The 14,819-nt window shown below is 50.3% G+C and overlaps 1 protein-coding gene across 1 annotated transcript; it reads right to left on the bottom strand.

Moving 5' to 3' along the window:
• Positions 1-257: 257 nt before the first annotated feature.
• LOC143393984 (calcium release-activated calcium channel protein 1) lies at positions 258-14,077 on the bottom strand. The gene is made up of 2 exons (XM_076848518.2): positions 13,545-14,077; positions 258-1,217 (listed from the first exon to the last, which is right to left on the bottom strand). Exons 1-2 carry the CDS (start codon positions 13,842-13,844, stop codon positions 618-620), a joined length of 900 nt encoding a protein of 299 aa, XP_076704633.1. The 5' UTR covers positions 13,845-14,077; the 3' UTR covers positions 258-617.
• Between the last annotated feature and the right edge of the window lie 742 nt (positions 14,078-14,819).

The following is a 14,819-nucleotide window of genomic DNA, read 5'->3' as shown; positions in this document are numbered from 1 at the left end:
TGGGAAAGTGCTTGCCTAGCCCGCACCACCCCTAGGTTCCATTCCCAGTACCACACATATGTACAGACACAGACACAAAAAACTTAAAAACTTATATTTTTCTCTGGTGCTAGGGATCAAACCCTGGGTCTCACAAATGCTAGGTAAGCACTCTGCCATTGAGCTACATCCCAACCCCTCCAAAATATTTTAAAAACTGTTTAGAGGCTTGCCTGACTTGGAACCAGGACACAACAAATACAGACACAAGGAAGAGGTGTCCCTTATGAGTATATTTATGTGCTAACACACATGCACACACTCGACACTCAACGGGGAGGGAGGATGAGACGGAGAGGACAGGAAGCATCCGGGTGGCACTGGCACAGTGATGGAACAGGGACAAAGAGAGCATCTGTCCCCACTCTGGCCCCCACTGCCTCCTACCAGGAGGTGGCCCCGGAGCTGGAAGAACAGGAAGTGCTTACTCTCTTAGAGGAAAGTCTCAAAGTGCAGTAATTTCTTGTTTAAAAAGCCCCTTCCCTCTACTCTGTGCCCTGACCAAGCCCGGCCTCCTGCAGGCTGTCCTCAGGAGGAAGGGCATAAGGCCAAAGCTCTGAAGGGCCCAGCAGGAGGGCTTAGGCATAGTGGCTGCCAGGCGTCAGGGGATGGTCCCCTCTGTGGTCCAGCTGGTCCTGTAAGCGGGCAAACTCAGCCAGCTCGTTGAGCTCCTGGAACTGTCGGTCCGTCTTATGGCTGACCAGGGAGCGGTAGAAATGGACAGCAAAGACGATAAAGACCAGGCCGAAGGGGACCATGATGGTGGTAGAGGCGATGGCCGCTGCCTGACCCGGGGTGATGCCACTGCTGACGTTGGTGGCCACACCACTGGGTGAGGGCTTGCTGGTGGGGCGCGGCTGGCCTGGCTGTTTTTTGAGGGGCAAGAACTTGACCCAGCAGAGGAGCACCACCTCAGCCAGGAACAGCAGCGTGCCAATGACAGTGGAGAAGGCCCAGGCTAGCTCAATGTGGCGATGCATGCGCTCATGGGGCGACTCCTTGACGGAATTGAGGTTGTGCACGTTGCTCACAGCCTCAATGTTGGGCAGGATGCAGGTGCTGATCATGAGTGCGAACAAGTGCACGGCCACCAGCACTGTGGTGCAGGCACTGAAGGCGATGAGCAGCCCTGGCGGGTAGTCGTGGTCAGCATCCAGCTGCACCTCCACCATGGCCACCTGGGGGAGAGAGACAGCAGGGTGAGTGGCAGGACTGAATGAACCACGTGCACATCTGGCCTCCCCAAAGCCAGACATGGTGGTGAACACCTGTCATCCCAGGTACCTGGACACTGAGGCGGAGAGCCATCTGAAAACAGCCTGGGCAGCTCAGTGAGACCCAATCACCAAAAAAAAAAAAAAAAAAAAAAGAAAGAAAGACAGAAAAAGAAAAAGAAAGAAAAAAAATCAATCAAAAATAAAAATAAGTTGGGCTGGGGTTGTAGCTTAGCAGTAGAGGCACACTCCTTGCACGTGCGAGACCCTGGGTTTGATCCTCAGCACCACATACAAATAAATAAATTAAATAAAGGTATTGTGTCCAACCACAACTAAAATATTAAAAAAATAAAAATAAGTAATCCTGCCTCTCATCAGACTATGGGACCCTGGGCCAGTCACTTGCCTCTCTGAGCTTGTTTCCATATGTATATAATGGGGATAATGAAGCCTACCCACTTGGTTTTGAGGTAACAGAAAGAGGGGCTGAAGACATAGCTCAGTTGGTAGAGTGCTGGCCTCGCATGCACAAGGTCCTGGGTTCAATCTTCAGCACCACAAATAAGTAGCAAAAAGAACTGGTGAAGAAAGCAAGCCTGGAGCTCATTAGCTGTGTGTCCCTTGGCAAGTCACTTAACCTGTCAGAGCCTCAACTTTATTACCTATAAAAAGGGCTATCATATTAACGCAAAGAATTACTTTAACAATTAAGTGAGAGTACAGGTACAGGATAAACACCTCTCAAATTACATTAGCAACCAATCACCATGAATGGACAAAATGGTTAAGTTTTAGATTGTGCATATTTTACCATGATTAAAAAATATATATAGGGGCTGGTGCTAGGGCTCAGTGGTAGAATGCTTGCCTAGCATGGTCGAGGCTGTGGGTTCAATCCCCACAGCATACCACCAAAAAAAAAAAAAAAAGAGAGGTAACCATCACCATCTCTGTTGGCATCAACTCTCACATCAAGCAGGGCTTCTCTTTTACACCCTGCTCTTGGGACAAGGAACAGGTTGGGGGATGGAGAGGTGAAGGCCCTCCCTCCTCAGGCCCCTTCTGAGAACACAGTGCACAGACCAACAAGGAACCAAGAGGTTCCCAGAAGAGAGACACTCAACCCTGGTGTCCCAAGGCCTTCTCCTGCCCAGCTCCAGGGCAATGCACTGGTTGCCCTCCAGTTCCTGGAGACCTGTGGATCTGGGGTCACCAAGGGCATGCTCCAGGCCTGCTACTTGCTCTTCTCACCTGGGCCTTGCCAGTCACCCCTATGTGAAGGAGCCAGTTCATCAGATCTGGGCCAGAGGCAGCAGGCAGCAGGCAGGCTGCCAGGGTCTGCCTGCTCAGTGGGAGGGATGGGAGCAGCAGGCACCAGTGACAATAACATCAAAGGAAGTATCTTTTTTTCGTGGTACTGGGGATTTAATCCAGGGGTGCTCTACTAATGAACCATGCCCCCAACCCCTTTTGTAATATTTGAGAGGGTCTGGCTACATTGTTGAAAGTCTCACCAAGTTGTGGAGGCTGGCCTTGAACTTGTAATTCTTCTACCTCAGCTTCCAGAGTGGCTGGGATTATAGCAGCGCACCACCAGGTCATTAAAGACAGGGCTCTTTACAAAGCGACTGTGTGTGTGTGGCAGGCTCAAAGAGGGGGTGTGTGATGCTGGAGCATACCCAAAAAATATATAGGCCCAATTCCGCCCCTCACTCTGGACCTTACCTGCCCCATGTGAGGTAGCCAGGTCGCCCAACCCTGGCACAAGGAGAATGTGTACCTTGTACCACTAGCCTCACAGTGGCCTGCCCCACACACTGAGTTCCGTGCACCTCTAGGTAGCTGGGTGGGCTCCTTCCTCCTCACCAGTATCCTCTGCCAGGCTGCCTGGCTTTGAACCCTGATTCCTCTCCCTTAATTAGGCTGTGTGACTCTGGCAGTTTCCTTCAACTTTCTATGCCTTAGTTTCCACTTCTGTGAAATGGGAATAATAGCATAAGCCTCAGAGGGTTGTCAGAAGGACTGAGTTAATCCATGTGACCTACTTAGTGCCAGGCACACAATAGAATGGCACAAAAAGTGAGTTCAGTTTGAAAACCTCACCCTAAAAACCCACTGTCTCTTCCTGAAATCCCCCTCTAACCCACGGCGGGGTCTCTAGCCTCCAGATGGAGGAGCAGGATTAGCCAGAGAGCAGCAAGGCCAGTCAGCACACCTGGCTCCTGCTTCTATGTGGCGCACTGGTAAAGACTGTGCCCTGTCTGTAAGGGAGGGAAGCAGCAGGATTAAGGTCAGTCTAGAGCTGACCTTTGAGGATGGAGAAAAGGGATGGACGACTTCAAAACACCCAGTTTATATCCTCAAGGACCTTTTCAATGGGATTCACAGACTTGTGCCTGAGAATTCCCATATCTGACAGGGATATATACTTTTCAGCCAGCGAGTTTACAAAACAGTTCAAGCTCATGTAAATTTGGGGCAGTGCCATCAGGATTTTGACTGTTTTTCTTTTAAGATCATTGGTGGCCTAAAGCCAACGCTGAACACTCCTAATCCATGCGGGTGAAGGTGTTAGGCATCTCAGCCCATGCGGGTGAGGGACTGAGGCAGCAAGGCAGGCCACCAGGGCAGGCAGATCAAGGACCATATTCCAAGGCTCCTTGCTCTGCCCCCAGGCTGCCCACACCTGGAAAAGTGGGGGCACCCTCTGCAGCCAGGCATCCTGCCACCTCCCCATACTTCCTCTTCCTGTTTTGGCCTGTTGTCCTGGAACCTGAAACCTCAGAAAGGACAAGTAGGGGAACTGCGGCTGGTTTGCCCCAGGCCCACTAGTTACTGATCTACTCAATGGGAATGTCTAGCATCTTCGGGTAGGTCAGGCTCTAAGCCAGGCACTGGGGTGTCTCTGGCGGAAGGGACGAGTACAGTTAACTCTCAATCTGCTCCCCACCTGGTGCCTCCCCTGCATCCCAGCCACCTCCAGGTCATGTATCTCCCCCACTAGATAATCCTTCAGCACCCAGACCCACAGCTGGGTGTGAAACTGGCACCTTCATTTACAAAGCTGGTGACCTTGGACGAGTATTTCAACCTCTGTGTGACCCAGTTTCTGCATCTATAAAATAGGGGCCCACTCCTTATGGTCACTCTAAAGTTAATGAAGAGAGCCATTTGAATGAGACCTGGCATGTAATAAACTTGACGATTCTTAGTAATACCATTATTCTTCCTTTACAAATGAGGAAACTGAGGCTCCGAGAAGTGAGATCAGCTGTCCCCAAGAGCTCCCTGGCTGCTGCGTGGGGGATCCCAACTCCAAGCCTCTTGGAAGCCTGTGAGCAATGGGAATCACAGAGTGCGGCTGCCGAGGAGGTTAAATGAGGTTTTGACGTCTAAATGTTTAGCATAGGACCAGCCACAGGAGAAGCTCAATAAATCTTAGTTAAAAAGAAAAAACAGCTTGAAGCGGAAGAGAAATAGCTCCCGGACACGCTGGCCTGGGGCCGGAGGGGGCTGAGCCCATGAGCCCCAATTCCGTCCCTCACTCTGGACCTTACCTGCCCCATGTGAGGTAGCCAGGCCGCCCAACCCTGGCACAAGGAGAATGTGTACCTTGTACCACACCTGGCCAGATGGCCACCTCTGCAGGACAGAGCCCACTCCACACCATTTGTCACACCCATGGCCTCCAGGGCCAGAAAACTAAGTTTTCTGCAGCTGCTGGGATACACCCAGCCTGGAGATGCCAAAACCAGCCAGCCCTCCTTAGGCCTTAGGCTGAGGAGAGGCTGGGTCCTCTGAGGAAGAGGAAGGGGCCTCTTCCTGTGTTCCGGAAGAAACGCCATTACCTCACTGGACTCTACCATTCCTAGAACTCCGGCTGCACAGGTAGGCTGAATGTACCACTGTCACATTTGGAACCAAGTTCAATGCCATGGGGCTGCCTACAACAAAGGACTCAGAGTGAGAAGAAAGAACAGTTGGCGTCAATCATAGACCTCGATGGAAACTATTCACAGGCATAAAAGTCGTTGCTTTTTCCAGAAAGCTTCCTGCTTGGGAACTGTCCCCATGGGTGGGAAGAGTAAAGTCAGGGGGACCTCACAGAATCTGGCAGCTGACTGCCAGGGCCCCAGAGGAGTCCCAGAGACATCAGATCAGATCAGATTGCATGCAGCTTCACAAGGTAAATATAGCCCGAGAGCTGGGCCCATAAACCCAAAATAAACAGCTCTCAGCCAGCCAGTCATGAGCCTCTTTGAACCTGGACACACTGGGCTTCCTTGGGATAGGAACGGGGAAAGACCACCAGCCCCACCTCACTCTGGCCCAGGGACCCCTGCTGGAGGTACCAAGCCTCAAATGAGACCCCTAAAGGATTACATGATCCTGACCGACATGACTTGGCCAGGAGTTTGCCCACCCCACCTGAATGCCAGCCACCCCTCCTCATTCCTGCTGGCCTCCATGGAGACCTGGGGCACCTGGTGGTCCAGGTCCCTCTGAGGCAATCCTTCTCCCATAAGTGGCCTAACCCAGCACCCACAGATGGGGGGAATGACTTTTCTCTCCCTAGCTAGGCCTTCTCTTGTTAACCTTTTAGGAGGGTGGGCAGCTACAGCCCAAGGCCTCAATCAGTGGTCTATAAACTCTTTTTTTTTTCTTTCTTTCTTTGGTGCTAGGGATTAAACCCAGGGCCTCACACATGCTAGGCAAGTGCAGTACCACTGAGCTACATCCCCAGCTCTACAAACTCTTTTGACTAACACAGCCTACTAGTCCCAAATGTTTCTATAAATACACACACTTTTATAATAGAAATGAAAGTTCTACCAAACACCGCTTATCCTTGAAGCATGCCAATAGCCTGTTCTTACAAGACACTCGCACACTGCTGCTGTTTCATTTAATTCTTGCTTCATTTGAAAAAACTGAATTTGCAGCCAGGCGTGGTGGCGCATGCCTGTGATCCCAGTGGCTCAGGAGGCTGAGTCAAGAGGATCCCGAGTTCAAAACCAGCAACTTAGTGAGGCCCTAAGCAACTCAGCGAGATCCTGTCTCTAAATTAAAAAAAAAAAAAAAAAAAAAAAAAATATATATATATATATAAATATATAAATAAAGGACTGGGCATGTGGCTCAATTGAGCACCCCTGGGTTCAATCACTGACCAAAAAAAAAGAATGTTCGGATATTATCTTCTTTGTCTCCAAGTCACAGCTGTCCCTGGACCCCGGGTGAGGAGGATCAGGGCCATTTGTTCATTCAGGGAAAATAGTTACCTGTCCAAAAAACTATGTACCTCTGCTAGAGAGGAATTAGAGAATAGACAGCAAGATCCCTGCCTAGTAGTGAGGATATTAGGATGACAAGCACTAAACACTTAAATATTTCCAGACGTGTGAAGTGCCTTCAATCAATGCTATCCCTTTGCCACATTTACCAACTATGTCCTAAAAATGGAATTAGTTCAGTGTGCTGTCACACGCCTCTAATTCCAGCTACTTCAGAGGCTGAGACAGGAGGATCACAAGCTCCAGGCCAATCTCAGCAACTTAGACGTGGCTTCAAAATAAAATGTAAAAAGGGGATATAGCTAAGTGGTAGAGCACTTGCCCAGCACATGTGAGGCCCTGGGTTCATCCCCAGTATAGGGCAAAAAAAAAAAGTCTTGCTCCCTCTACTTTCCACTGTGGGTCTCAATAAAAGGAGGCTGAAGGAATATAAACAGGAAGGCCTGACTTTAACCATTTCAGCCCAGGGTCTCCAAAGTGTCTGGAGGACAATCACAGGTGATCCCCTGGGAAACAGAACATCCTATTAGACCTTCTACGACACTTACTGATTATTTACCTTGTCCTTTCCACATTTATTCTGTATTCTTATACTTACATATTACAGCACATATAAATTGGTGAGGCTAAGTGCTAAAGTTCTTTGTTAGGAATATATGCTCAAAAATTTGGAGACTGGGGCTGAAGGTGTAGCTCAGTGGTAGAACACCTGCCTAGTATGGTTGAGGCCCTGGGTTTGAATACCAGCACCAAAAAAAAAAAAAAAAAAAAGTCTGGAGACCACAGCATAAGTAAAATTTTATTGGCATAAGCCACGTCCATAATTTACATATAGCTTCTGGCCAATGGCAATGTTGAATGGTTACCCCTGAGAGCTAGTGAACTGCCCTTTGCAGACAGGTTGGCCATCCCTGGGTTAGCTCCATGCTCTCTGAAGGCAACTAACTGTCCAATCACAGTCCCACAAGACTCTACCCATCTGATCAGTCTGACATTTCGGTGAGTACATTAAAGGGCATTTAACAGTTCCATCAGAGGGAAATCTGCTGACTTATGTTTAAATCTTACATTCGGTTTCCTTCCTCCAAGGAACTCTACCCCCACCTCTGCCACTGTTGATGCCCTCTTTCCCAGCCAGGGACCCAGCAGCCGCAGGGCTCTCTATACTGCTCCTCACTGAGAACTCCAGAAACAGGCCACAAGGGCATTTGTGAAGTTTTACAAAAGGCTTCTCTGCTGGGTGGAGGACACCTTCCTCTTGAGGCATTCAGCAAAATTCCATCTACACACAGCCCAGGGTATAAATCTAGCATGTAGAACTGAGAATCTGGAAGATTCCAAGGACCCAGGTCTCAATCCGCTGAGCAGGGTGAGGCAAGAGGATGGGAAAGGAGAGAAGACTACAATCAGACAGACCAGCGCTTCAGTCCTCCTAGCTGGTGATCTCAACCTCCTGTCTACAGAACACATTTTGAAGACCTATTGTGAGGATTAAACAAGAATGAAAGGAAAGGGTTGAGGCTCATGCCTGGCACAACAAGGGTTTGGTAAATAGTAACCACCTTTGTCATTAGTATCAGAGAATTCACGCAACTCCTTGAAAACCTTTGATGGCTCCCCATTGCCTGCACAAGAGTTTAAGCTTCTTCAACAGCCAACCAAAGGTCCTTCATCATAGTACACACCCACCACCTCAGCCATATCCCTGCTTCTCCCTGAGACTATAACTTCTCAATTCTGTAACGGTTCCTGCCATTGCCTGGCTAGAGGGCTCTTCTCCAAACCCTAACTCTGCCATTCTCAAGGTACAGCTGTAATCCCATTCTTCCAACTCAACTCTTAGGAAGCAGCCCTGACACCATGGGTACAAGGATAAGCAAGTCCTGGATAACAAGTCAGGTACTGTATGGAAGTGCTTTGCAAACACTAACTCAGTGAATCCTCACCCCGATGAGGTTGGCACTATTTATTCCTGCTTTTTTGGTGGAAGATGGGAAAGAACCTAGCAGGGCCTTTGTACATGCAAGGCCTTGCACCATTGAGCTATATCCCAGCACTTTTTAAATTTTTATTTATTTATTGGTGGTACTGGGGAATCAAATGAGGGGGAACTTTACCACAGTTTTGCAAAATTGCCCAGGTAGGCTTTGAACTTGAGATCCTCCTGCCTCAGCCTTCCCATTACCTGGGATTACAAGTGTGAGAAAACTTAGGCCCAGAGAGTTTAAGTGTTTTCTCTAGGGTCTCACAGTCATAAGAGACAGACCAGGGACTTGAACCCATGTTGTCTGGCTGGAGTCAACGTTTCCGCTTTCCTCTACTACATAGCTTCTCAGCTCTGTCTTCCTACAACTCTTGGATGTTTCCTCTCTTCCTCTATCACAATCCCAAGGCTCTGTGGCTTCCCAGTCAGGTGACCTCAGGCAAATGATTCATCTGGGATGACCACCAACCTTTAGCAGGCTATAGAAAGCTAGATGATACACTTGGAGCATCTGGCACTATCTAGCTGAGTGCAAGAGCCCAGTCAACCACAGCAGTAACCATTGCTCCCGGGGATTAGGACTGAGTAGAAATAGTCATTTCTTGCTCAACTCCATGCCCCCTGAATGCCAATCATGTCCTGAAGGCTCACTAACATCTCATGATTTGAGTCCTTCCTTCCAGTTTATTTTCACAGGAATCCCAACAAACTGCTGAACCTGCTTTGGAACCTGGGAACAAAGGGTGCTGGCAGGCAGAGAATTTGAGGAGGCAGATAATCCAAAGATAATTGATCCCAGGTCGTGGAAAGCATTTTGTTTACGGCAGCAGGGCGACCTTCCCAATTATGGTCTGCTTAGGCTAACATTACAGCCTGCCCTCCCCAGTGGACTGGATCACCACGCCTGCTTACCACAGTCCTGCAGGGGACAGGGACAAGCTGGGACTGGTTTACCTGTGGCTGAAAGGTGACTGACACACAGAGGCATGAAGCAACGTCCCCAAGGATACCCTCAGATCTAGGGCCCCTCTTTTTTGGGGGAGAGGGTGGTACCTGAGCTTGAACTCAGGGGTACTAGGCCACTGAGCCACATCCCCAGCCCTATTTTGTATTTTATTTGGAAACAGGGTCTCACCGAGTTGCTTAGCACCTTGCTTTTGCTGAAGCTGGCTTTGAACTTGTGATCCTCTTGCCTCAGCCTCCCAAACTGCTGGGATTATAGGTATACGCCACCACACCTGGCCCAGGGGCCTTTGTTTTGTATTAGCAGAGCCCAGGTACATTTCTATGAACAGGTGGTTGCTTGTAGAAATGCTGTCAGGAGCCGGAACCCTGTCTACCAACCAGAGAGCGTCCAGCCAAAGTGTACATCATCAGATGCTGAAAGTCTTCAATGTTTCAAGGGCCCAGTCTGGCCTTAAAATGAATCCTTATGGTAGTCGAGAGGAGACTCTTTCCACTTTTGTATACATGAGAAAACTGGCTTCAAAACAGTAAAGCAAGTTGCCCTGGGTCCCCAGGCCTATCCCCAACACTTTTGGGCACTGGGCCAGGCCTCTCCCCTGAATAGGGAATCACTGAATTCTTACTAGGCTTTTTGGAAGATCCCCCCTCAACCTCACCTGGTGAGCAGGTAAATTTGGCATTCTAGGAAACTCTACTGCCTCCTAGAGTTCAAAGGTCATGTTAGCTCCTAGATTTTCCAGATCTGTAGGAAGGAAGCCCTCTGGGGGCAGGAAGCTGGTTGTGCTGACTCATAGGCCAAGGGAGAGTAATCCAGGAAACTTGTCATTCTGTTGCCATGGTGTCGGGGCTGCCAGGCACCCCTTCTTCTCTGAGGCTCACTCAAGGACTGGGTGGTATTGGCGAAGGTGGATAACGGTCAGATCGCCCACCCTGCACCCAGATCTCTCCCATAGAATTCCGGCTGCGAGGTAAACACAGTTACCCTTTGGTAACTGTTGCCCCAGAATGGAGGCCCAGAGTTCAGCCCTTCCCTGCCTGCAGAACTTGGGGGTTCCTTCAGCAGCGCTAGGAAGCCTTCTCTACACAGGCTGAAGAAAATAAAGGTCCTAAGAGACAGTGTGGGTGAATCAAGGCCCACCCAAGGATCACTGTTGCCCGCCTCTCGACTTCCCCTGCACTTGTTTTTAGCAAGAGGAAGAAGGCCTGTTTTCGTCAGGAGGAAGAGAATTTGAGAAGCCAGAAAGTGTTACCCATCGGATCCTCACCCGTACTGGGGTGAGAAGGTGTCTGGGGCAACTATGATTTATAACCCTGAGGAAAAGGGAACAGACATCCCACCATCTCAAACCCAGAGTGGTGCAGGGAAAAGCTGACAACTGGTGGCTCCCTCCCCATAAGTTGAAAAAATCTTTCTTTGTGCACCAGCAGACCTGGGTTCAAATCCAGCTCCACCACACTAGCTGTGTGGCGTTGGGAAAGTCTCTTGACAAAAATCAAGAGATTGCTGAGGAGTGAGGTTAGGGGGGAGGGAACCTGCACACAGTGAGTGTTCGGTAAAAGTCAACTATTCTTTTTTTTTTTTAATATTTATTTTTTAGTTGTATTTGGATACAATACTTTTATTTCACTTATTTATTTTTATGTGGTGTTGAGGATCGAACCCAGGGTCCCACACGTGCGAGGCAAGCGCTCCATAACCCCAGCCCTGAAAAGTCAACTATTTTTAAGAGATCTTTTTTGTTTTGGTGCTGGGGGTTGAACCCAGGGCCTTGTTCAGAGTTCAGCCCTTGTGAGACAAGCACTTTACCAACTGAGTTATACCCCTAGCCCCTCTTAAGAGATTCTTTAGGCACAAGACAAACTGGTCACTTAGAATTTGAGACTGACAGAACAGAATTTCATCATTTTGTCCTAAACAAAAAAATTCGAGATCTCCCTTTACTCTCCTCTCTCGTATCTCTCTTTTTTTTTTTTTTTTAAAGAGAGAGAATTTCAATATTTATTTTTCAGTTTTCGGCAGATACAACATCTTTGTTTGTATATGGTGCTAAGGATGGAACCCGGGCCGCATGCATGCCAGGCGAGTGTGCTACTGCTTGAGCCACATCCCCAGCCCCTCGGATCTACTCTTAAGGGATCCCTCAATTTCATTCTCAGTTGGGAAGAGAAATCTTCTTATCATTTCAGAAATCAAGATCCAGGGGCTTGGTAGAGTGCTTGCCTCACATGCACAAGGCCCTGGGTTCAATCCCCAGCACCACAAAAAAAGAAAAAAGAAATCAAGATTCAGGGCTGGGGCGATAGTCAGGAAGATCACGACTTAAACTGACCCTGTCTCAAAATAAAAATTATAAAGGGGGTTGGGGGGCTGGGGTTGTGGCTCACTGGTAGAGCACTTGCCTAGCACGTGTGAAGTACTTGGTTCAATCCTCAGCATTGCATATAAATAAATTAAATAAAATAAATATATTGTATCCATCTACAACTAAAAATATTTTTTTAAAAATTAGGGATGTGGGGCTGGGGATGTGGCTCAAGCGGTAGCGCGCTCGCCTGGAATGCGTGCGGCCCGGGTTCAATCCTCAGCACCACATACAAAGATGTTGTGCCCGCTGATAACTAAAAATAAATATTAAAATTTTCTCTCTCTCTCTCTACCTCTCTCTCTCTTAAAAAAAAAAAAAAAAAAAAAAAAATTAGGGATGTGATTGTGGCTCGGCATGAGAGTGCTTGCCTAGCAGGTTTGAGGCCCTGGGTTGGATCCTCAGCCCCACATAAAAATAAATAAATAAAATAAAGATTTTTTTTTTTTTAAATTAAAAAGGGCTGGGAATGTAAAATACTCACTTAGCATGTACAAGGCCCTAGGTTCAATTCCCAGTGCTAAAAAAGATAATAAATAAATAAATAATGTCTAGAGGGGATAGTGGTTTGCCTGAGGTCACACAGGCAGCAAGTGGCAAAGCTGGAGAGCTGCTTCCTGACCCCTAATCTCCTGGCCTTTCCACTGTGGCCCAGTGTACTCTGGGCCCTGCTGCACTGGCCCACTTGTTTGTAGAGCACAAGGAGAGACCCCGCCACACATTCCCTTCCCAAGAAAACATCAGGGTGCAGCCACTCCCATCCTCAAGGCCAAGGGCTTAGCTCATCATAGCGGAGGTAGGAGTGCTGGGGTGGGGGGGGGGGGGTAGGCTCCATTAATGCAGGCTGATGTCACTGAAAGCAATAATGATGTAGTTGTTATGTAGTGTCCTGTCCCAGAGAAACGCCAAGATCCCAGGCCTGAAGGTATCCCCAGAGCCACTTCTGGGGCCAAATCTGCAGCCTTCCCCACCCCAAACAGAGGCTTCTCACTTCAGCCCCTTGGAATCAAAGGAGAGGAAAACATGCCTGCAATCAAAGAAGAGCCTGTTCAAGGGGAATATGTCCCACCTCCTCCCCCACACCCAGTGACTCAGTGGCTAGTTTCAGGAGAAGAAACTTGAGGGTGGAAAGTGGTTGTCAAACTCCCAGGCTGAGGCTCTCGGAAAGTGGGGCGGAAAAAAAGGGTGTCAGGAAATCCCCTCTACTAGTTGATAAAAGAATATAGCCAACACCTTCCGGCCTCAGCTATTGGGGCACAAGACAGCTCCGGGGTCTCCCTATCCTCACCTCCGGACATCTGCCCTCCAATAGGTCGGACGCTCTAAGTTCCTCCTTTTTCCCTGACTCATCACGCGGGGTGGTATTCTTACAGATCTAACTTTGGGGACGCATCATTCGTGCTCTGTCCCTTTCCCATTTGCTGCACCCTACTTGCTCTGGTTAAGGCACCTGTATCCCTGAACACCTGCACGACTTGTCACCACCCCACATCGGGTATCCCGTGTCGCCCACCTCTCCTCACGTCCAGCGCCTCTGGCCCCCCTCTCGAGTCCACGACGGCTTCTCCCAGCTCTTCCCCTCACCGCGGCCCGCCCAGCCTGCTCCCCAGTGGGCCCCGTCGGGGCTGCGGGCGGGAGCGGCCAGAGCAGGAGGGGGGAGGGCAGGGCGGCCCGAGCTCACCATGGCGAAGCCGGAGAGCAGAGCCGAGGTCCGGCTGGAGGCTTTGAGCTTGGCGCGGCTCAAATAGAGCTTACGCCAGGACAGCGCCTGCATCGAGTGCTCGTTGAGGCTCATCACCTCGGAGTAACTCTGGCCGATCCAGTCCGGATAGCTGACGGCGGACGGCGGCGGTGGGGCACCCGGGGGCTCCCCGTCCCCGCTGCGGCGGCGGCTCCGGCGGCTGCCGCTGGTGGTGCTGCCGCCGCTGAGGGGAAGCTCCGGGCTGCTGCTGCTCGGGGGCGGGGCGGGCTCCGGATGCATGGAGCACGCTGCAAAGGCGCGGGCCGGCCCGGGCGCCTGCGAAGGCAGCGGTCGCGGCCCCCGCCGCACCGCCGCCTGCCCCCCACGCGGGCCCGGCCTCTCCCGGCCGGCGGCACAGGACAAGGAGGAGGTGTAGTAAGCAGCTGCAGCTCCAGCTCTCAGGCCCGTCGCGCCGCTCGCCAAAGCCCCAGGCGGTCGCGACCCGAGCCTGCGCGCGGGCCAGCGTCCTGTCCCGGGTCCGGACCCTCGGCGCGTACAGCGATTGGCCGCCGCCCCGGCGTTATTTGCATGCGTCCCTCCCACTGGGCCCCCGCCCACCACTGGGTGGGCGTCGCCTACGCGGGTCATGTGACCCACTGCCTCTGATGGCACCGCCCACAGCCGCGGGCGCGCAGCTGCTCGTGTCCGCGCCTCTTCCTGGAAGCGCCACAAGCCTGTAGGCTTTGCTGCGCTCCTGCTCCTGGCGTGTCCCTTCGCAGCTGTGCTATGGCCCTGCTCCCAGAGCTCAGACCCCTCGGTCGGGCCGTCTAAGGTCACCTTTGGGCGCCTTCTGAGGCACGTTTCCCCCTTGGAACAAGGTGGCGCAAGGTCTGTTGGAAAAACAGCAAACTGAGGTCTGAAGTTGTTTCTGTGTTTTTTGAATGCCTACTGGGTGCCAGCACTGTTCCTGGCGCTAAGGACAGGTAGGCTGGTGAACAAGAGAGACAAAATCCCTTGCTCTCTTGGAGCTCATATTCTAGCGGCAGAGACACACAAATACCGATAAGTACATTTCAATTCTTTAATGTAAATGTGTGGGAAAATATAAAATAGGGTAAGGAGGGGTAGTACCAGGGATGCTGTTTAAATTTTAGAATGTTAGGAGCTTTTGATTTATTTATATTTTTTCAGGACGGTGATTTTGGCTTACACTTTCAAGCATCTGACACGCATTGGGCCTGGCAGTACCCCATTAATAATTTTCCTAACAGTGAA

The sequence above is a fragment of the Callospermophilus lateralis genome, chromosome 1, assembly GCF_048772815.1.
Source record: "Callospermophilus lateralis isolate mCalLat2 chromosome 1, mCalLat2.hap1, whole genome shotgun sequence".
Classification (NCBI taxonomy): domain Eukaryota; kingdom Metazoa; phylum Chordata; class Mammalia; order Rodentia; family Sciuridae; genus Callospermophilus; species Callospermophilus lateralis.
This window is presented reverse-complemented; position numbering and strand designations above follow the sequence as displayed.

Bases quoted from the DNA above. Each gene is read 5' to 3' on its own strand.
- LOC143393984 (XM_076848518.2), bottom strand. From the start codon at position 13,844: ATGCATCCGGAGCCCGCCCCGCCCCCGAGCAGCAGCAGCCCGGAGCTT. The intron at 1,218-13,544 runs GTGAGCTCGGGC...TCTCTCCCCCAG, and splicing joins TGCTCTCCGGCTTCGCCATG to GTGGCCATGGTGGAGGTGCA.